This window comes from Geosmithia morbida (assembly GCF_012550715.1).
Source record: "Geosmithia morbida isolate 1262 chromosome Unknown scaffold_1, whole genome shotgun sequence".
NCBI lineage: Eukaryota > Fungi > Ascomycota > Sordariomycetes > Hypocreales > Bionectriaceae > Geosmithia > Geosmithia morbida.
The window spans coordinates 2,437,049-2,457,462 of NW_023336188.1; the positions used below are offsets into that span (position 1 = coordinate 2,437,049).

The 20,414-nt window shown below is 48.3% G+C and overlaps 7 protein-coding genes across 7 annotated transcripts; 2 read left to right on the plus strand and 5 right to left on the minus strand.

The window, feature by feature from the left end:
• Window positions 1-277: 277 nt before the first annotated feature.
• GMORB2_1504 (uncharacterized protein) lies at window positions 278-1,235 on the minus strand (the record flags this gene model as incomplete). Its single annotated transcript, XM_035463486.1, has 3 exons — window positions 278-859; window positions 917-1,171; window positions 1,230-1,235. 3 exons carry the CDS (start codon window positions 1,233-1,235, stop codon window positions 278-280), a joined length of 843 nt encoding a protein of 280 aa, XP_035324910.1.
• A 769-nt stretch (window positions 1,236-2,004) lies between these two features.
• On the minus strand, window positions 2,005-2,279 carry GMORB2_1505 (Sugar (and other) transporter; the record flags this gene model as incomplete). The annotated part of the gene is made up of 2 exons (XM_035463487.1): window positions 2,005-2,145; window positions 2,202-2,279. 2 exons carry the CDS (start codon window positions 2,277-2,279, stop codon window positions 2,005-2,007), a joined length of 219 nt encoding a protein of 72 aa, XP_035324911.1.
• A 1,205-nt stretch (window positions 2,280-3,484) lies between these two features.
• Window positions 3,485-5,196, plus strand: GMORB2_1506 (Fungal trans; the record flags this gene model as incomplete). Its single annotated transcript, XM_035463488.1, has 3 exons — window positions 3,485-3,884; window positions 3,965-5,050; window positions 5,141-5,196. The coding sequence occupies 3 exons, from the start codon at window positions 3,485-3,487 to the stop codon at window positions 5,194-5,196; spliced, it is 1,542 nt and encodes a 513-aa protein (XP_035324912.1).
• Window positions 5,197-5,540: 344 nt separating this feature from the next.
• Window positions 5,541-7,178, minus strand: GMORB2_1507 (Sugar (and other) transporter; the record flags this gene model as incomplete). The annotated part of the gene is made up of 3 exons (XM_035463489.1): window positions 5,541-6,180; window positions 6,254-6,612; window positions 6,678-7,178. 3 exons carry the CDS (start codon window positions 7,176-7,178, stop codon window positions 5,541-5,543), a joined length of 1,500 nt encoding a protein of 499 aa, XP_035324913.1.
• A 1,148-nt stretch (window positions 7,179-8,326) lies between these two features.
• On the minus strand, window positions 8,327-10,059 carry GMORB2_1508 (Serine carboxypeptidase S28; the record flags this gene model as incomplete). The annotated part of the gene is made up of 3 exons (XM_035463490.1): window positions 8,327-8,648; window positions 8,808-9,874; window positions 9,958-10,059. 3 exons carry the CDS (start codon window positions 10,057-10,059, stop codon window positions 8,327-8,329), a joined length of 1,491 nt encoding a protein of 496 aa, XP_035324914.1.
• Window positions 10,060-12,203: 2,144 nt separating this feature from the next.
• GMORB2_1509 (urea-proton symporter) lies at window positions 12,204-14,654 on the plus strand (the record flags this gene model as incomplete). The annotated part of the gene is given in 8 exon segments (XM_035463491.1): window positions 12,204-12,282; window positions 12,288-12,300; window positions 12,465-12,849; window positions 12,925-13,184; window positions 13,234-13,426; window positions 13,518-13,622; window positions 13,696-14,391; window positions 14,448-14,654. Coding segments are annotated over 8 exon segments (1,938 nt in total).
• A 2,757-nt stretch (window positions 14,655-17,411) lies between these two features.
• Window positions 17,412-20,138, minus strand: GMORB2_1510 (2-polyprenyl-6-methoxyphenol hydroxylase; the record flags this gene model as incomplete). The annotated part of the gene is made up of 5 exons (XM_035463492.1): window positions 17,412-18,168; window positions 18,437-18,900; window positions 18,970-19,321; window positions 19,439-19,684; window positions 19,837-20,138. 5 exons carry the CDS (start codon window positions 20,136-20,138, stop codon window positions 17,412-17,414), a joined length of 2,121 nt encoding a protein of 706 aa, XP_035324916.1.
• Window positions 20,139-20,414: the final 276 nt, after the last annotated feature.

Genomic DNA, 20,414 nt, shown 5'->3' on the forward strand with positions numbered 1-20,414 from the left:
TCCTCGGTTCGGGCTTCAACCGAATGAATACTAGAACTGTGCGTCGGTGCGGGGAAATATGCCGCTATGCAACACAACCTCACGTCCGACTGCAGTTTATACACCATCGGAAATGTTTGCCCGTTGATAATACACGTCAAATGATGAATACGTTGGTATTAGGCTACTACTTCATTGAAGTCCGACAAGATAGCAATCTGTTCCCTTATACAAGTAACGACCCAATGGTGCTCGTAGTTGTAGAGCTTAACAGCGTCATAGAGACCAGGGCGTCATTTCAAGTGTCCAATATACCTGCGTGGCACCTTCTGACCGTACGGCTAATGTCCTCCTCGTGTTCAGCTGTGGAACCTTTTGGCTTGTGATCAATCGCTGTAGCCATTGCCACCCGACTGGCTTCAGCTTCGATCGCTTCCTGTGGCCTCTTGGATGACTTTGCACTTTTGTCCCCGATTGGGATAATAGTAGAGTGCCCAGAGCCGCAATCGAAATAGGCATCGAGGTCCTCAAGTTTTCGGTTCGCTGTCTCAGGGTATAGGAAATAGACAATAGCGATGAAGCCAAGGTTGAACACGGCAAATACTTCAGGACTCAAGGTTAGTTCAACGCCCTTAATGCGAACAAGCGACGAAAGGGCCTCACTGATGTAAAATCTGTATCCGATGTTTTCGATACCAGAAGGCGTGAATTGGGTGCAGACAAAGCCAGAAAGCCAATTGGAAGATGTTGCAGCAGCAGCACCGACTGTTCTCATAGCCAATGAGTTGACCTCAGATTGGTACACCCAAGGGACCATCCCCCATGTGCATCCGAATGCTGCATAGTAGAAGAATAGGAATGAAACAGCGACAATACCCCACTGATTTCGTTAACATGGTAGGCCAAGAGCATATCAGTTTATAGAATACCATATTACCTCGAAGGGGGCGGTTGATAACAGCGCAACGGAGAGAGCGACCATTACGTATGCAAAACTTTGCAAAGTAAGGCCGGTGAGCATCAGCACGCGGCGTCCGAATTTGTCGATAACCCAGAAAGCGCAAGCTGACGAGATCATGTACGAGGTCGCGTTGCACCCAGTCAGTATTCGTGCCAGAAGCTCATCCAGTCCGACGTTGTTCGTTAAGATGATGATAAAATAATAGTTGAGGGCGTTGATTCCCCCAAATTGCTGTAAAATTTAGTCGTTAGTTACAATGAAGGGTGATTTGGAAATCACCGACACTTACCTGCATGAATTGTCCGCCGCAACCAAGGAGAAGACGTTTCAGATGGCCAGAGTTGTCCTGGCGAGTAAGGACAGTCTTGAAAGATATCTCGGCCTGACTTTCTATGAGTATCGCACCTTTGATGGATCTAAATTCACCTTGTATGATAGGGTCATTGGAAGACATCCCATTCCCAGAATATCTGCGGATTGCTTCCAGCCCCTCTTCAGTTCTCTCATTAATCAAAAGCCAGCGTGGGCTCTCGGGAACGAAAGCCAGGAATATCATCATGAACAGAAATAGAACAAGCTTGGGAAGTTAGTTGTGCAATTCAATGGGATAGTGAGAAGACCATAATATAGAATTACCTGTAGAGCGAGAGGTAGCCGCCACTGCCAGCCACCCGAGGCGAAGGAACATGCCAATGTCAACCATGTTGCGATGCAATAGAACACCACATTGTGTAGCACAACAATGACGGAAAGCTTCCCGCGACGGCTACTGGCGCAGGACTCGGCTTGAAAAACGCCACAAGTCGAAGACAGCATGCCTGTATTGGGTTGTCGCTTCAGTACTGCGACCACTATTAGGGGCGAGAAGGTGACATACCATTTCCAATGCCGTTCACAACACGCCCGACGATTAATTGTGGGAATAAATATGCCGTAAATTGAAGAATGGCACCGGTAGCACTGATAATGCCGCCTATTCTTAATGTATTCTTTCGTCCTAGGCGGCCTCCATAGCAGGCGGCGAGTAAGCAGCCCAAGAGGTTTCCGAGCTTACAATATCAGCTTTATGAGTCAAAGATTGCAATGCTTGAGACCCAGATACTTACCGAGAAGCAACTGGCGGTGATCCCCTGGATATCGGACTTCTTCGTCTGTGGAAAGACTTTGATGAAGTCCGCACTTACAAGCATGCCACTGACGACACCCTGCATGGATGTTAGTAACCCTTCGGACTGGCTGTAGAAGAGGCAAAGATGTATACCTGATCATATCCATACCACGCCTGTGCCGCCGAGTTGGCCGCCGTCAGAGTGACTTCTAGAGCATGGCCTTCTAACATGGTTAATGAGATAATTGCTTTGTAATAAACGATATTTGTTAAAGATTGTGAAATTCCCAAAATTTGCATAAGACTGTATATACAAAAGAAGCAATGCTCACCCCCATCAAGAGTCCATGGCAGCGGAAACGTAAGACAATTTATTTACCAGGCTAGTCAAGGACCGGAGACTAGATCCGGTGCCCCAGGTCCACAACAGCCAGTCGGACAAGGCTCCCCATGGGGTTGTTGGGAAAACGGGGATGGACCGAGCTAGCATCAGGATGCCTCCACATCCCAGTACTAAATAATACTCATAGGTGGTACCGTGACGATTCACTGTTACGTTTCTAGATCATAGTCAGTACGGTCACGGACGGGTTTCTGGCCGGCCCCCAATTTAAGGTTCGGAAAATCAATCCCGGTTCAATTGCACGATTGAATGAGAATATCCCTTGAGGCCGTCTTTCACGTAGAAAAAACATGTTATATATCAGCCGCTTTTAGTATCTGTAGTTACATGATGCTGGCGCTATATATATTGTCCTCAAGCTTCTTAGCACATACGTATCTGACCCTGCTTATGTACTTGTAAAGACACATTCGCTTCCGAACAGGGATATCCATATAATACGTACGACTACACGATACTAGGAGAGTAATTCTGAAGGGATAAGTATGAATATAAATGAATAACAAGCTGGGCTGATGTAAGACAGCTCCAATCACCGCGTTACATAATCGTACATGCGCATCACGATCTTCCCCATGAACCTACTCCACCTGTCCGGGGTTTTCCCCGCATTCATCTTCGATCCATACACAATCATGCCGTTTGGAAATGGCGGAACCACACGATCAAGTGCGACTGATGCGCAAGTCTTTTGCATGTGACGAATGTAAACGACGGAAGATTCGCTGCTCTGGGGGTGACTGCTGTACAAACTGTTCGCGAGATTTAAAGCAGTGCCAGTATTCCTCCCCGTCCCAGAGACTCGTCTCTTTACAGAGGTCAGTGCAATATGCCCACTGTAAATATGCTGCAACTATTGACATATGAACCCAGGCGGTTTCGGGAAAGTCAGGAGAATATAGAAACACTAAAAAGGGCTTGGAAAATCCATCTTCCCAATACTGACTTAGAATCTGCCATTCGCGATCTCCCGAAAGATTCTCCAGATGAAGGTAGTTCACCGCCGAGTATTCTTGATGATACCACCGCACAGATGAACTCAACTGGGGATGCCGCAGCTACGGACATGACTGACATGCAAGATGCATTGGTATCACCGGTTGAGCCCACGAATGCCGAAGAATACGAATTTGATGAATCAAAAGATGCCGAAGGATCCATTGACGGTATGGCTTTTTTAACCGCAGATCCGCACAAGGCCGGCTATACGGGGCCCCAGTCAGGGATAGCAGCTCTCAAGTTTCTCCGGTCTCTCCCACCTTATTTGCCGATATCTCGTTCCTCTCCCTTGACGGCATCGGAGGATCAAAACGTGCCAGAGGCACATTCGTTTCCAGTTTCGGAAATACGACGCTATATCGATGATTATTTCTCCTTGTACCATCCAGCATACCCCATTTTACATGAAGGAACGTTTAGAGCTCGCCATTCAGGTACGTCTGTTTGGGTAAATTGACAGGCCGGGGCTCCTGGTGAAGTCAGATCTAAATTATTGACATTCAATCAGGTGCAGTTCCCAAACCTAAGGATGGATCGTGGCCGTTGCTATACAACTCTGTTCTTGCCATCGGAGCTTTTGTAGGAGGGCCCAATACGGCTGAGAACGATTTACCATTTTTTAACGAGATCCGCAAACACCTTAGTATGGATATACTAGAGAAGGGCTCTTTGGGATACGTTCAAGCAATAACTCTGATCGCCAACTATCTTCAAAAACGCAATAAACCAAACGCCGGATTCATTCTAATAGGAATTTCGTTCAGCATGGCTCTTTCCATCGGGCTACACCGAGAATTCGACACCCATAGCGCTCACAACGTACAAAATACAACCCCGTTCCTAATGGAGATTCGTCGTCGGGTTTGGTGGACACTGTTTGTCTTTATGTCAGGAGCGCAACTTGCTCTAGGTCGACCTTCTGCGTCTCTGGTTGGCGTCAACGTCCACCTTCCAGCCAACTTGGACGACATGAATTTAGCTGTTGACATGGAGGACTTGCCTCCTGAGTCACTGGAGCCCACCGCAGCGTCTTGCCTCATTGAGCAGATCAAGCTAGCTAAGGTGGCAAACGCAATCCACGATGAGCTTCTCACACATCGGCGCCCCAGCTATGCGACGGCTATGAACCTGGAACACGATATACGTCAATGGTGTAGAAGCCTACCATGGTATTTGGATGAAAATCACGCTCTAGAGCCTCGGTTAGAATTTCCAAAGCGAGTTCTTCTTTGGAGATCATCTAACTTGCGGATTGTTCTGAACCGACCTTTTCTTTTCGAGAATATCGCGTCTGGGGCACCTCTTGACGACTCTTTCCAGCCTATACGCTCTTGTCTGGAGGCAGCCAATGAGTGTATCCGTTCAATATCGGGGTTTGTAAATTCCATGCAGACAACCCGAAGGGGGTTTGCTTGGTATACAACTGCCTGGTTGATAACTGCCGGTTTCGTGCAAGCTACGTGTCTCATTTACAGTCCAAGCCATAAACTTTCTCCAGGCTGGAAGAATTCTCTACTACAGACAGTAGATTGCTTACAATTACTCGGTTCCTCGCTGGACATTGCCCTACGTGCTCGCGAAGTTCTTCAGAACGTATTAGGTAAGCCTGCTATTTGCGGTGTAGCTCGAGTGGTTTGCATCTCTTTGACTAACTAACTATTGATATCTGCTAGAAAATCCCAAGTTTCAGGATTCGTCTTTGAGGACGACCTTCAATCCCATCTCAGGAACACGATCGGGCCCTGATTTCAACAACGAAAACAATGTCTCCATTGGGGAGAACCAACGTACAGTGGATCTTTCAAGCCTCTGGTATGGAGACCGCTTCTTATGGGCCCCCCCAGACGAGGATAGTCTTGAGATTTTGGGGGCCGCCGGAAGCTTGGTGTATGGAAATGTCTTCGATGTATCGTAAATTACATAGGATCTGTGGGTACGGTAGTTTTGGGGGATTCAAGAACGAGATTCCCTTCGTTGGCGTCGACGATGTTGCGTGTACGTATAATATAGCGTAACGATATCGGCACTGTGGCGATACGCAACGACCTGTATTGGATATATGAAAACTGCCAATAAGTCCAGGTTAAAAATCAAGCCATATCTGTTGCCGAAGTCGTGATGACTATTCCTGCCTCCTTGTCCTGAATTTCGGCCAAATCTGGAGGAGTAGAGTGTTTCTGGCCATCGAAAATCTCACTGACTTCCTCAAGCGTGAGGCCTTTAGTCTCGACCCACATGAAGTATACAAATATCCACAGTAGCACATTCCATGATGCGTTAATCATGTACGTCCTCCATCCAATATTGTCGAACATGATGGGAAACACCATAGTAACGAAGAAGCCGCTTAGCTCGCTTCCCACAGCATAGCAAGCAATACCCGAAGCACGTATACTATATGAGAGGACTTCGGGGCCGTACATGCTTGTCAGAGGGGTAATTCCGAAGGAGTAGGCGCCAAGGTATAGATAAATGGTCGCAACGGTGGCATACACTCCAGGTTTGTTCTCTGACTCGCCATAGGCCGCCGTGAGTCCGCCGAGTATATAGAAGAAGATGGTGCATGTGCCCAGACTGATGAGTGCAAGACCACGGCGACCAATACGGTCGGCTAGAAGGGATCCAGTCAAAGCAGCTATGAATTGCCAAGCAGAGAGTCCAAGATTGATCTCCAGTTGTTTCGTCTCACTTGTGATCCCAGCCTGGGAAAGCATGGTTCCAAAATAGTAACTAGAGAAACCAGAAAGTCAGTATGTCAATCTGCGAGTCTTGCATATAGTTATTTTCAGCCCACAGGACATACGTGATGACATTTGATCCAGTAAGCATGGCGAGAGGGCCCACGGAGACGGCAAGCAACACGCGCCTGCGGTTAGCGGGTGTCCGAAAGGTCTCACGGAAGTCTATTCCGTGGCTGAAGGTCCTTTCGTATTCAAGAGTGTCAATTATTTCACGAAGCTGGGCCTGGACGACCGGTGAGTCTCGGTGTGCCCCAGTGACAAGCTCCAATGACTGAAGAGCTTCTTCCTCACGACCACTGTAACAGAGCCATCTGGGTGACTCGGGAACGAAGAAGAGGACGCAAATGACCATGCATGGAATGGCACCTTGAAGGAGGCTTGGGAGTCTCCATGCCCAATTCGACGGTTCCAGGTTGGTAGCCTAGTCAACATGGTTTAGTGTCCTTTTATCCCCCGCTGTGAGACGATCCAATTGTATGCACTTACACCGCGACAAACTCCTGTAGCAAGGAAGGATCCGAGGGCCCAGCAGGTAAAATACATTCCAAGAGCAAAGCCACGAATATCAGGGGCCGTTGTCTCGCTGACATAACTGGCGGCTGACGTTTGGGCAATACCCACACCCATACCAACAATAACACGAGCAGCAATAAACATGGGCATGTTCTGAGCAGCCCCGCCCAGCGCGGCGCCGAGGATGTTCATGAGGGCAGATATGAGGATGCCGAGTTTTCGACCTTTATAATTGATGAGCTTACTAGTCATAGGTGCAACAACACAGGCACCAGCAAAGGTTGCGCCCGACATGATTCCCTGTGTTCGGCTGCTGATTTCGAAGTACTTGTTGTAGCTGGGCATGACGTTCAGTGACCCCATGAGGGATCCGTCATAGGCTATGGTGACCGAGTCGACAACACAGACTGATATAACAAGGGCCGATGTCAAGGACATGCGCATCGGCGCGAAGAACTTCTTCACAGCCGACATGGTGGATGCAACTATTTAACCGTACCCAGTGTTTTTAGCTAAGGGAGGTTGTCAATCTAAGCAGACTGAATATGGATGGCAGGCGAAACTCTGAGGCAGACTGAACGGATGTGAAAAAAACTAAACAAAATTCCGCGTTTATCAAGCAAGGCAAAGCGGTTCATTTTATATACGTCGATAACGATGGGTCTTCTCGAATGTGACAACAATGCTCAAAGGTACAGGGGTAACACCAAGTTCGCTTTAGATAAGAATTTGGGGTCATCTATAGTAGCTCAAAGGGTCTGTTCTCTATCGAGCCCGGGGAGCACTGAAGATAATCGTGCCCCCTTGTCAATCAGGTAGATGTGAAAGAGGATAGTTGAGAATGCGACGTGCGCATCAGAGACCAGCGGACAGCCCGCTTTGTTCTGGCCAACGACTGTTGGCCCATTATCAATGCCCGTGGTCTCTCCGTGCGCCGATGATAAACATTACAACGGCCATCGCCACTTGGGTATCTCGCATGATATATGAGTATCAAGGCCCAATAAGTCAGGATTCATAATCCACACATGTTCCATATCTCGTCCTATAACTCATGCAGCTATGGATTTTATTCTCGTACCCCTAGTAGCCAACTAGGTGTTGGCTTAATGAGAAGATAAACCGTCATGTCGGACGGGCCGACACCAGAAGGACGGGTTTTCAGACTGCTTTACCTATCACGTTTGATGTCAACCCGCTTATTGTTTCATTAGGCCTGGTACATATATCCGTTCAATATCAACCCCCTGGGGAAAAGTGAAATCACGTGCAGCACCCTATTCCAAGGTGGTTAGACCGTCTGTACTGCTACAGCCTCTGTAACACTGGTTATTTTTCTCTACCGAAGCTTCACTGATCGTTGGCATTTTGCCCAGTCAACATTCCTGAGAGGGGAGAACGGATCAAAAAGAGCAGACATCGACGAAGGGAAAAATGAGCAGAAAATTGTCGTGGACATTTCGGTCTGTTGTTTCATTACCGAAGCTGTAGATGGCGTAGGACTTGTAAGGATAGTGCTGTCAAAGGGCGCTGGGCATACTGCCCTATTTGAGGTAATCCGTCGTGTGCAAACTACTCGTAACACGGGGATCATCCAGGTTGGTTCAAAGTTCGATGGGTCTTCAAACCCAGTCCCCCAGCCATTCCTTTACAAAGTCACGCATCTCCCGTTTGGCCATTATAACTGCCTTTGGTGGGAACCCAGGCTTTGTCTCATTGGGGAAAACGCCGTTTTCGTCCCAATGGTGCACACCGCCGTCGATCAAGATCATGGGCTCGCTTATGGTCGAGTCGCGTTGAACTTGAGATAGTGCATGCACCCCTGCCGCACGCCAAGGGTCCCACTGCCCATCCACGAACGCGAGGCGAGGATACGAGATGTTGAATGATCCATACTTGTTGATCCGGTCAGTGTCGGCCGGTTTCGTGATGTTGAAGGCATCTCTGCATATCTGGGAACTATATTCTATATCAATAAGCCTTGATACCATTGGCAGTATATCACTTGGTGCACCGGATCCAGTTTGAAGGAAGCCCCATCTAGAAAGAAAGAAAACGTAAGCCGTTGCCAAAATGCGGGGATATCGCGAGCCCAGTACTTACTCGGTGCACACCTGATACGGCCAAAGTCTCCATGTTTGGGAAAGGTCGTCCTGATCGTAAAAGGACTTGTCGGAAATCTCGGCGGACCCTGAGTCGGATCCCGATCCAGATCGCTGTGTTCCGATATAGTTAAGCATACGATCAACCAATGGATCCGGGTCGTCTGCGTAGCCTGTCTGGGCGACAATCTTCTCGACGAAGGGGCGATTGCTCTCTAAGGCTGGGAACTGATTCTCGTCGTTGGATATGGTATCGCAGTACGTGAAAAAAGCATCGCTGCTGACTTCTGGATCCCAATTGTAGCTTTGCAGTGAAGTGATGCCACCAGTGATTGCAGATACAAAGTCGGCATTGTCGATCTTTGCGTCTATTCCAAACGCTGTCTTGAGATCAACAACGTAGTCGGCATTGGTTTCATTCAAGAGGATATTGTCGACTATGTTGGTCAATTTGCCCTGTGTACGACTGCAAACGGGGGGGCCAAAGATCCTGGCTGCCTCGTAGTATTCCCAGTAGTCCCATATAGCCGCTGGGACACCTGACGATGAGATGGCGCCGAAAAAGGTGTCTGGATAGACGACCCTAAGAAAAGCGGCAAATGACCCAGCGTAGGATCCCCCATAAGCGAGCCACGGCGTTTTCTCAGGAGTCAGGTCAAAGCCTTCAAGGCCCTGAAATTTAACATGTTTCGCAAAGTAGGCAGTATCGGCCAAGGCCTGCTCAGTCGTCAAGAAGCGAAGGTTTTCGGTACTGAAGTCGGGCGTGGGAATGCTCTTTCCATAATAGCGGTGTTCCAGGATTACCCCCACCCCGTTCGTGGCCTTTGCAATTTCGTGGACAATGCCCTTCTGGAGAAATGGGAGTCGATCCTGGGCATCGGTTTCGCCTCCGCATAGAACAAAAATCGGGCCACCCGGCTTGTAAAACTGCGCATCAAACCAGTACCTCAGGTTGAATTTGTTGCGGGAATGGGGTTCGTAGATCGATTCATTGAGGAAGTGGTCAATAGGAATAGAGAGATTGTACTCGGGATAAGACGCAGACAGAGAGCTTTGAATAGCTGCAGGCTGCGGTTACGTCAAATCGTCAGTGGCATGTCGAAGTTACATTTTGAGTACGCACTCTAGTTTGTCGTGAGATTTGTGCGTACCTGCTGCTGCCTGGAAAGTTCCCCAATTGGAATGGGCAAGCCCCGGAATGCGGCCGTTGATGCCAGCAGACCAGCCAGGGTTGCAATGACACTTAGCTTCATCACTCGAATGTTCTGCGACGAGTGAAGCGCGCCTCTTGTATAGGTAGAGAAAGGATATAATCGAGAGCACCCCGAATGTACCGAGCTCGGCCCAGCAGCAATTTGTAGTAGAAATTAGAGCTTCCACCCCCGTGACCAAAGACGGCTGCGTGGATCTCTATTGCCAAACAATCGCTATCGGCGAATTAGGACGCGTCAAAGGTACAACCTTCCTTTTAAGGTATCCACGTTACGGTTGACGTGAACTTTCGCCGTGAGATTGAATTCATGGCCATTCGTGCAACGATAGCGGTGACCCGTCCATAAGAACAAAGGATCCAGCCATCATGGGTAAAAGCAGTGCACCGACCACCAACGACCCCGCATTCGGATGGCACTTGGTTGTTCGCGTTATTATAGCGGATTTTTGATCAGCAACGCCGAATGAAATGGGCACGTCATTCTGGCCATGCCTGGATATGGGATTATTACTAGCAGTACCTGTACGGAGCACTACACGTGAATACTAATTCATCGAAGATGAACCAAGCGACGCCTTGAGTGGCTGAACAGTGGCAGTGGCTAGGCATACATGTAACACCCGCGGTCATTGGCCGTCAGCCTATACCCCCTGAACTGGGCCCATAGTTGAGCAGCCGTAGGTTGCCCAGGTGAGAGAGTCACACAGCAACCGTCACCCCACAAACCGCCCACGTCTTTCAAATGCCATGGCGGCTCTGGTACCGATCCGAAGACTATTCATGGCCATTTGACTGTTTTCACGAAACACGTGTAATAAAACAAACAGATCGTATACAGGGTCACCAATGGTTAGAAACGTATTTCCAAGTGAACACATGCTCTTTGTATATGGTGCGTCCCTCCGCACACTTAAGGCCCGATGTACGCGGAAGTGATGATGATTTATGGTCATGATCTTGCCCAGCCTTTTCTACGCTCAAGTTCATATCTCGTAGCTTACATGTACAGAATCCATTGATTCACTGCTTGGAACACCTTTTCAAGTTCAATACAGTACTTAAACTGCAGGAAAGGGTATGTATTCCAGGTCTCGTAGTGGGCAGGACGCATATTGAATAACATAACAAGACGTCGTTCGTAGTCGGTACCAGCGGTCTAGTCGTCTACGCCCCAGAATACATGAACGGTATACCTATCTGTCCACTGTTATCTCACTTGCCAACAGGCCGAGGTGGGAGACTTGTATCATACGCCGGCTCCATCTCCGAGAGGCCGGGAGTATATAATAGGCTATAGCAGAGAGGCTGGTCTTAGTTGAACTTTTCTGGCGCCTCCGATTGGGCCACCAGGAATTGCCTCTTCTGTGGGGGAGAAGGACATTTGGGTACGCTGTAATACGCGCGCTGTTATCACATAACAATACCCGGCTAAAGATACAACCATGACCATGGTTTATCATAGGCCACGCAATATTACGAGTACGCCTAGGCAAACAGTTGCTGGGGTGTTGAGGTAGAATTTTTAAGGCATGTAGCGTACTTATTATTATTAGAGGTAATGCGTATTACCGGTATCTACTGAGACGATAATAATAATAAGACATCTGATGGATGATCTTAACCACTTGTCATAATACAGGTAAGTAGTAATAATTGTCTAGTATCTAGAGCACGGCCATCCGACCCAACCTGCACTTTCTTTTTCCGATGCGGGAATAAACCGAAACACTTCCCTGTTATTTCTGATGAACCAAGGGTACAGGTCTTCACATTGCTGCAACGCCAAGCATTGAGGTGATACAGCATCGAATGACACCATCACCACAACGACCATTAGCATTACATAGAAAGCACCTACCGTGGAGAAGAATCATCAGGGGAGGAAGCCATATCTACAGAGGTTCATAATTGACCAATCGGTACATCATCAAGCTGCCGAAGAACCGCTTCAGAGCCTATGCGTCACTGCAACCCAGTACGGCATGGATATTCATGTACTGTCTGGCTGTTGGCATTATCGTGTAATATGTACTGCTCAAGACGCCATCAAGATAGCACTGGGCAGAAAGCACAGAAGAATCCGCGCGGCACACATAAAGCAGCAAGGCGCTGATATGAGTAAACACACAACGTTCCGGGAAGTCGCCGTCTTATTGTATAGACAATCTAACAACTAAGGCCACAATGTCCGACAGTTCTCCGCCGCTGCCCCAGAGCGCTGGGTACAGCATCGTTGTCGGCCTCGGAGTGGCTTTTGCTCTAGGTAAGGTGACTTTGGTCGGTATTGCTCGCATATATGCTGATAGTCATCAACAGGCATGATATGGGTGACAAGAGCACTGAAAAAGGCATTCAATGAGGACAATGACTCGACAGAGACGTGCGTTAGCTAACCTTCATCACTTCCTTGGCCCCTATAACAATTGATTATGCTGACTGCCATAGTTTCATGGTCGCTAACCGCATCGTCGGTACCGGGCTCACCGCTGCTGCCGTTATATCCTCCTGGCTCTACAGCACTGCACTTTTGGGGTCGACTCTCCTAACATATCGATACGGCCTTGCCCTGGGTGTCTGGTGGGGTGCATCAGCCAGCACTATGGTATGCTTCCTGGCCGTCATTTCGATCCAGACCAAACGGCGAGCACCAAATGCGCATACGATGCTAGAGCTTATCCGAGTCCGTTACGGGGCGAGCGCACATATTTTATGGATTGTCCTATGCCTTGTGAATAACCTGCTTATGTTCTCCAGTATGCTCCTCGGGGCCAGTACAGCTGTGACTGCTCTGACGGGAATGTCTGTCATTGCTAGCACATATCTTATGCCGGTACGCACTCACCCTGAAATATGGACCTGACTCTTTTCTTCCTAAGTATCGCTAATAACCGAGAGAAACCGATAGCTTGGTGTCGCTATTTACACGTACTTTGGCGGGCTGCGTGCTACCTTTTTGACGGACTATATTCACACATTCATCATCATGATAATTCTCGTGTGGCTCATGATTAAGATTATTGCCGTAAAAGAGATTGGCTCCTTAGGCGCTCTATATGATGCCGTTATTTCTGCAGATCAGGTGAAGCCTGTTGAGGGCAACTATCAGGGCTCTCACCTCACCATGCGCAGCGAGCAGTGCTTGTACTTCGGTATTCTGCATGTTATGTAAGTCATAGCCCCTTTTCATTTGGAATGCAGGACGCTCATAGATAAGTACCAACTTTGGATCTGTCGTCATGGATACAGGTTTCTGGCAAAAGGCTTTCTCTGCCGATGTAACCGCTACTGTTCCGGGTTACATTCTCGGTGGCGTGGCCTCCTTCTCCGTCCCTTGGACTGTAGGGACAATTGGTGGTCTAGCTGCCATTGCCCTTGAATCAACGTCTGCTTGGCCTACATATCCCAGGGTAAGTCCGCTGCTCCTATATGTAGACCAATGTGAGGGCATGAATTCACTTCCGCTCTACCTGATTTTCGTGATACTCATCTTGGGTACAGAACATGACAGAGCAGGAGGTGGCATCTGGCCTCGTCTTGCCGTACGTTGTTCAGACTGTCGCTGGAAAGGGTGGCGCTGTGGCCCTCCTTTTAACAATTTTCATGGTATGTCCTTCACCTACTCCCCTCCCTCAGCAGCAAGTATCGGAGAGATAGCTGAGATATCTGGGGATCCTAGGCTACAACTTCGGTTGCCTCGGCGCAAATGATTGCTACAAGTTCTATCGTGTCATTTGATATATATGGCACCTACATCAACCCGCGCGCCACCAACAAGGACCTCATCCGTTGGTCACACATAGGCGTTATTGCCACCGCCCTGGTTATATCGTCTATTGCAACTGGCTTCCACAAAGGAGGCGTAGATATGACATGGCTGTTTTACGCAATGGGAAACCTCATCAACCCCGGAGTGTTTCCTACCTGCTTTGCCCTCTTCTGGCGCGGGCAGTCCAAGGCTGCAGCAATAACTGCACCTCTTGTCGGCGTTACATGTGGTCTCAGCGTCTGGCTTGGTAGTGCCTACGCGTATTATGGAGGATTATCAATTACTTCGACAGGTAGCACTCTCCCATGCCTCTTCGGTTGTATTACAGCCTTCTTTGTCCCTCTGCCTGTGACATTGGTCATTTCCTTGGCCAAACCCGCCAATTTTGAATGGAGCCGTTTTGGAGCCATTAAAACCATACCTCCAGATGGCGCAAATGAGACAAAGGCGACCCAAGAGGTCAGAGCCGACGAGTCTCCCGAAAGAGTCAAGTATATGAGGCGCATGAGTCGTTGGGCTGTCTTTTGGGCTGTCTTGACTGTCATCGGCCATATCCTTTTGTGGCCACTGCCTATGTATGGCGCAAAGATGGTTTTTTCCAAATCAGTAAGTGAATTTTTGACCAAGTACTGATACTTCTTTTATACTGATAACCTGTGTAGTTCTTCACTGCGTGGATCGTCATCTCTCTAGTATACCTCTGGTTTACTCTCCTTGTTAGCAATGTGTACCCACTCGTTGACGGAGGCGCGAAAAAGATCTACTTTATATTGTCCGGAAGAACATCGGAAGGCAAGCCGTCAGGAGGTTCATCAGAGACATCTGATGTAGAGAGTCCGAAGACTGATGCAGAAGTCCGTGGAGCATAGAAATCTCGCTTAGTGGCTTTGGATGTCTCACATATCTGATGTAGAAGGTGTGCAACATTATATTAAAGGCAAGCCCTATGGCAAGCGGCAACTGATAGGTTATATACATATCTACATATATATCTACATATATATATATATGCATTAATAGTTACACATATTTTAACTTCCGCTTTTAACGTATGCTCGGTTCAATACCGTGATAATGGAAAAGGACTCGGGCATAAAAGACAATATCCGGAAGGGTCATGATGAACCTTTTTTCCCTACCAGGAAATACAAAGCACACTATGAGCCCCATAAAATAATATTCTACGAGCACTTGTTTGTGTGCACTCCCAATAGGGAGCTTAGCAAGTCTACTTTACATTTTTTGATTCTACAATTGCTCGCCAGTTACCCAATTAAACAAGATTGTGTCTATAAACAGAACGCCAAAGAGGGTATGAAGTGCGAGAAGGGGAAAGTGCTTAGCCTGAGTTTTTCTGAAATTGAGGACTATATAATCGACGAGTATTACTTGAAGGTGTGTGTGTGCCCCATATAGTCAAACCCGCTGCTTATAACAGCCTTGCCATTCCTCCCACCATTCCACAAGCCCGTTTCATTTACAGCCAACCGGTGTCAGCCTTGTCTACCGCAAAGAATATATCGGCTATTTTCATTTTGGGGAAAAGTAACACCCTCATCTATACGGGCGACCATGCAGATATTATACAGCTCTACCACAATCGACAAAATCATCGACAGCATTCGCAAATTATTACCTCATAACAAACCCGTAAACCCTTACCTCAGCTAGACCCACATAGGCACGGCGACAAAACCGATAGAGATAGCCCATTGGTGGAGCGACAATTCGCAGCAAGCCTTGGGTACTTTTTGTTCTTGCGGAGTCATATATCGTGAGGTCTAAAAAAGCATCGCAACGTATCTGGCGATGATATATTTTGTCTAGGTATCAAAATTTCCCAGATGTTTAGACAAGCGCCGACTTGACTCTATTGAGACGATTTTAATTCTTATATGTTTATGCCCCAACGCGTTTATCAATCTCAAGCTTGTGTGTCAATGGGCTAAAAAGATGGGGTTTTCATTCGCTGGCCTTAAACAGACGCTATAGTGCACATATTAGCTTGAACAGATATGAATTCTGCTATAGTAATTGACCTATACCTCAATATCTCCAAGTCTCGACTTCCCTATCGAGTAGCTCGAGATCACCGAAAGAAATTTTCTCACACAGCTTATATGCTTGATTGAATGTGGGTGGGTACTACAGCTAAACTTTCCAGCTGCGTTTTTGGACGACGAAATCTCATTCGGCCTTCACCTAGACGAGTCTTCATGCAATGATGGCATCTCTCGGTCCAGGAATATTCAAAATAGGGACGGCATAGTTACAGATACAAAGTTAGCGGTTCTGCTTGCCTGCAACTGGGTCTCTATAAAAACCACCCTGGTCGTAGAGGTAGTGTGGCGTCCGTCCTCAAAAGGTATCACGAGATGTTAAGAATCAAATGCATGAACACACATTATTGGAAATATCTCTCGATTATCTTATCCTTCCTCTAGTTCTTCCCTCTTTAGTGGCAATTGAATTTTTCCTTTTTACCTCTTCTCTATTCCCTCCGTCTATTCTTCGCGGCTACCTTCTTTCTACCTCAGCGGGGAGGAAGTAGAAGGGAGGAGGGAGGTGGGGTTCTCCAGGAGGGACCGCGGCAGGTAGGCACCTATGAGCGAAGTTCAGATGGGCTTTAATGGCCTACAAATCTTACTTAAGCAACCCCAGTAGCCTTCGTACAAAGCGTTGGGAGGACAATGCCAGTATTACCTCATTTTGTACCGTGAGTGCCGCCGCTCTTTCAGAAGCTGGTGCCGGATAGCAACATACTCAATCTGCCTGTGTAGCCATGGATTAAATTTTCCTTTATACACTTACTCTTTTCACCCTTTCGTCCAATGTTTATACAATACATCAAATGGGTCCTGACACATTTCTAGTATTATGGGATGGAAAGACATTGCGACATTGGTGGAAGCTGCAAGTCTCTTGAGACATTTTAAGATGGCTCGTAACTATGCCGCACAGCAAACCCGTCACCTCCTTGGGCCTTTCGAAGCCACCATTGCCGAGGATGTTACAGCTTCGACCTTTTGGTTTGCAGATGACCAGTGTACCAGCCAGTCCAAGATGTGTCAATCAGTGCTAAACCCGGAAGTGCCTGCGTCACATGATACGACCACAATAGAGGACATACGATCCATTGAGCTTACCTAGCTAGAGGGTTTCATTTCCCTATATAATTACAGTGGATCAATTCGTGGGAGGGCGACTCTGTCATTGGGATTGGTAATACATGGCCGGATCATCCCAATGGCGATGTAGTTCTGGGGAAATAAACCTTGAAGAGACAAGTGATTTTCATTTGAGAGAACACTCCATGACCATCACTATATTTGTCATTTCACGTCTAGTTAAATTCTTCTCCTACCATTTCAAGGCATTCAGAGTTGCTTATATCATTGTATTCGTGTCTTATTTGCAATTAGTGAACATGTGCGTGCAGAGTCGCCTATAATAGCGTGGAACCCATATCTCGAGTAAAATGGTGGGGGGAAGTGCGGGTCAAGCTCAGATGGTCGGCCCACATTAGGCCGTAACACATTATGAGTATACGGAATACTCCGCACATAATACCACACAAGCCTCTCCGTTAGCCAAAGGCCTGCATACGCTCCTGTCATTAGGTCGCATCATGAGCTCAAGCTAGAAATAGCACGCTCCCTCCAATAAGAAACCGTCGCAATGGCAGCGCCAGGGCCAGCCAGACCCAGAGAAACTACCGAGGCCACACCGCCCAACATGGCCTCACCCGTTCCCACAAAGCCGAGCGAGCGCAGCTCCCAAGCACTGTACAGCGAATAAATAATGCCGGAGGCCGCACCAGTGACAGATGCCGTGGCACTAAGGGGTAGTACTCGGGACACGCCTGTTTGTGTCCAGTTATTGAAGATACTAGAGGTGAAGGATGACGTAACCCTAGTTAGGATTGGGACAGCCACACAAAGGATGAGGCCGAAAGCATGTGTGCGCTCAAGAGGAACCACATCGTCATCAGTGTATATCCAGAGATCGGATTCGACGGCGGCTGGATCTACCGGATTGCCTTCGCTGTCAGTCTTGCCCTCATACTCTGGGCGGGTCACATTTCCAGCAATCCTGCGGCGAATGGCGGCGAGCCCTGTGGTGAAGGCCATGGTGAGCACAGGAAATGCCTGCCAGACGTTTGCCGTATGACGCCTCATGCTGATGTTACGGAATGGAATCAGCGCCGTGATTGTCGGCACCACGTATCCCAGAAGGACTCCGGGAATTATAGACCGAGCGATGTCTGACTTGACAGGCCTGGACGTTGTCGACTTGGTAGAGAAGAGCACCGAGGACAAGCAGAAATATGGTATTGCTGCATTCGGACCAATGAGGGTATAGATGAGCGGGTTAACTCTCGTCCTGCGTGAAGTCAGTTTTTTTTGCCTTCCTTCATCCACCAATCCATCGTCATGGAGGGGATACGGACCATGAGAGAGGATTGAGCGAGTTCCCATTCCGAAAACTCTCTACAATCCACGTAGAGATTATAGGAGCCATATTGACGAGCGTTGCCATTGGACTCTGGCCTGGCACCGGACTCTGACCAGCTATCCTGCCGAGAAGCCCTCCGGTACCTAATGACTGCAGGATTCCATAAACAGACCCCCCGGGATTTCCAGCGTTATACCTGGAAAGGTTCGAAGATAGCAGGTACCCGAGGGACCCGGATGAAAGCGCCCAAACAGAACGAGTAGCAAGGATACTCTTGACGGGCTTCGCCGGCAGCTCGTCCTCCCATGGGACGCAGTGGGGCCTATACGGAACGGGCAACCCTTCAATCTTTGAGGCCTCGGCACAGATTGGCGTGACGACATCAACAAAGGCCTCCTTTCCCAGTAGCGGAACAATATGCGCAAGGACATAACGGCTCAGGGGGAACCGATAGCTGACAATTTGCTGGAGCGTGTGAGCCCCGTCAACCAACCGCTTGGCTCGTTCGTAGCGGTTGGCGTGTACCTCTGATAGAGCATCATTGACCTGATCACTGGAGAGACCATCCGGCGTCAAATTGAGCTGACGAACTAGGGCATTGGTAAGAAGTGCGGCGGATTCTATGGCTCCGTTGCCACCTTGGCCGGAAGCAGGATCAATCTATGTCAGTTAGAGGATGAACATCACTACAGGCAAGTACACATCAGTCAACAGTTGTTGTCAGCGTACCTTGTGAGCAGAATCACCAATGGTGATGATTCTCTTATAATGCCAGCGCTCAAACACGTATTCTTCCAGCGGCAAGAGTGTGGAAATGATTTTCCTGTCGTACAGATCGCCAAAGGTGACATCATTGGTTATACGATCGTCACGGTGCTCATCAGCAAGCTTGTCCTCGTCGGCTTTTGTGTACTTGGAAATATTCTCGCCGTACTCGGTGTGCGGCAAGCCATCAAAGAGGAACCAGTATGTCCGGTCTCCCGGCGCCGCCACAATGACATATGCATGGCCGTAGCCGAGTACGAGATGTTGGGTCTGCTTGCCATAGGCTGGGGGACGGTTGGAGATACCGAATATACATCTGGTCGACACAGGAATACCTGCACATCATGTAAGCAAGAAATCTCGGGGGCTGGCAAGGCCGGGGGGGTTGGGGAGGGAGGAGTGTATACGGGATGTTTCGTTCTCAGGAAAATACCCGGGGCTCTGCTCCTTTCCAAGTCGCCACATCTCGTCTCTTATAACGCTGTGAATGCCATCTGCGCCCACAATAATGTCACCCTCATATATAGAGCCGTCTTCAGTTCGGGCTCGGACCCCATTTTGCATAAGGTCAACATGGGAGACACGCTTATCGGTCAAAATTCGATCTTTGTGCTTGATGTTGCCATACAAGATCTGCAGGAGCATCTGCCTGTCGATGAAAACGGACGGATAGCTGATTCTGCACAGAAAGGTGATATGAGTATGGGAGATATATGAAGAAACATAAACATTGAAATATAAACCACAATTGTGGAGAAAATGGAAACGAAACGAAACGATCAGTCAAGTAAAGCACAAGATGCGGAAATAACAACAGACCGGGGCTGTTACCTTTTGACGAAATGGGTCGCTGTGCTCGTGTGTGTAGGAGCACTAACAGGGGTGCCGTCGGGGCCGTGTACACTGCCATAAATATCGCGGCATTTTCCGGCAACATCGAGGACGGCTTCATAGCAGCCCAGTTGATCTAGGATACGGAAACCACTGGGTAGGAGGCCGATGCTGGCGCCAACCTGAGGAGCTATTCGTGGGTAGGCTTCCAGGAGGACATACTCGATATCGAACTTTTCTAGCATGTTAGCCACCGAAAGGCCAGCAATGCTGCCGCCCACGATGACGACCTTGAATCCCATAATGGTCAATTTGAAAAGCACGAAACAAGGAGTATGCTTGGCAATGAACTTAATGTTGTGCGATGACATTGGGATATATATATATATATATATACATACGCAAACCAGAGGGGCCGTACGAAGTGATTAGATCGGACTCTTCGGGCCAATTATGTATCCCGAGCTACAGCTGTCAAGCTGCGATTGTCACGAGTTAACTGCAAGATGTGAGGGGCAGCTGGCTTTCTGTACATGTGGTGTTGTTTGCATGCAATGAACCCACCGAATACCCAAAAT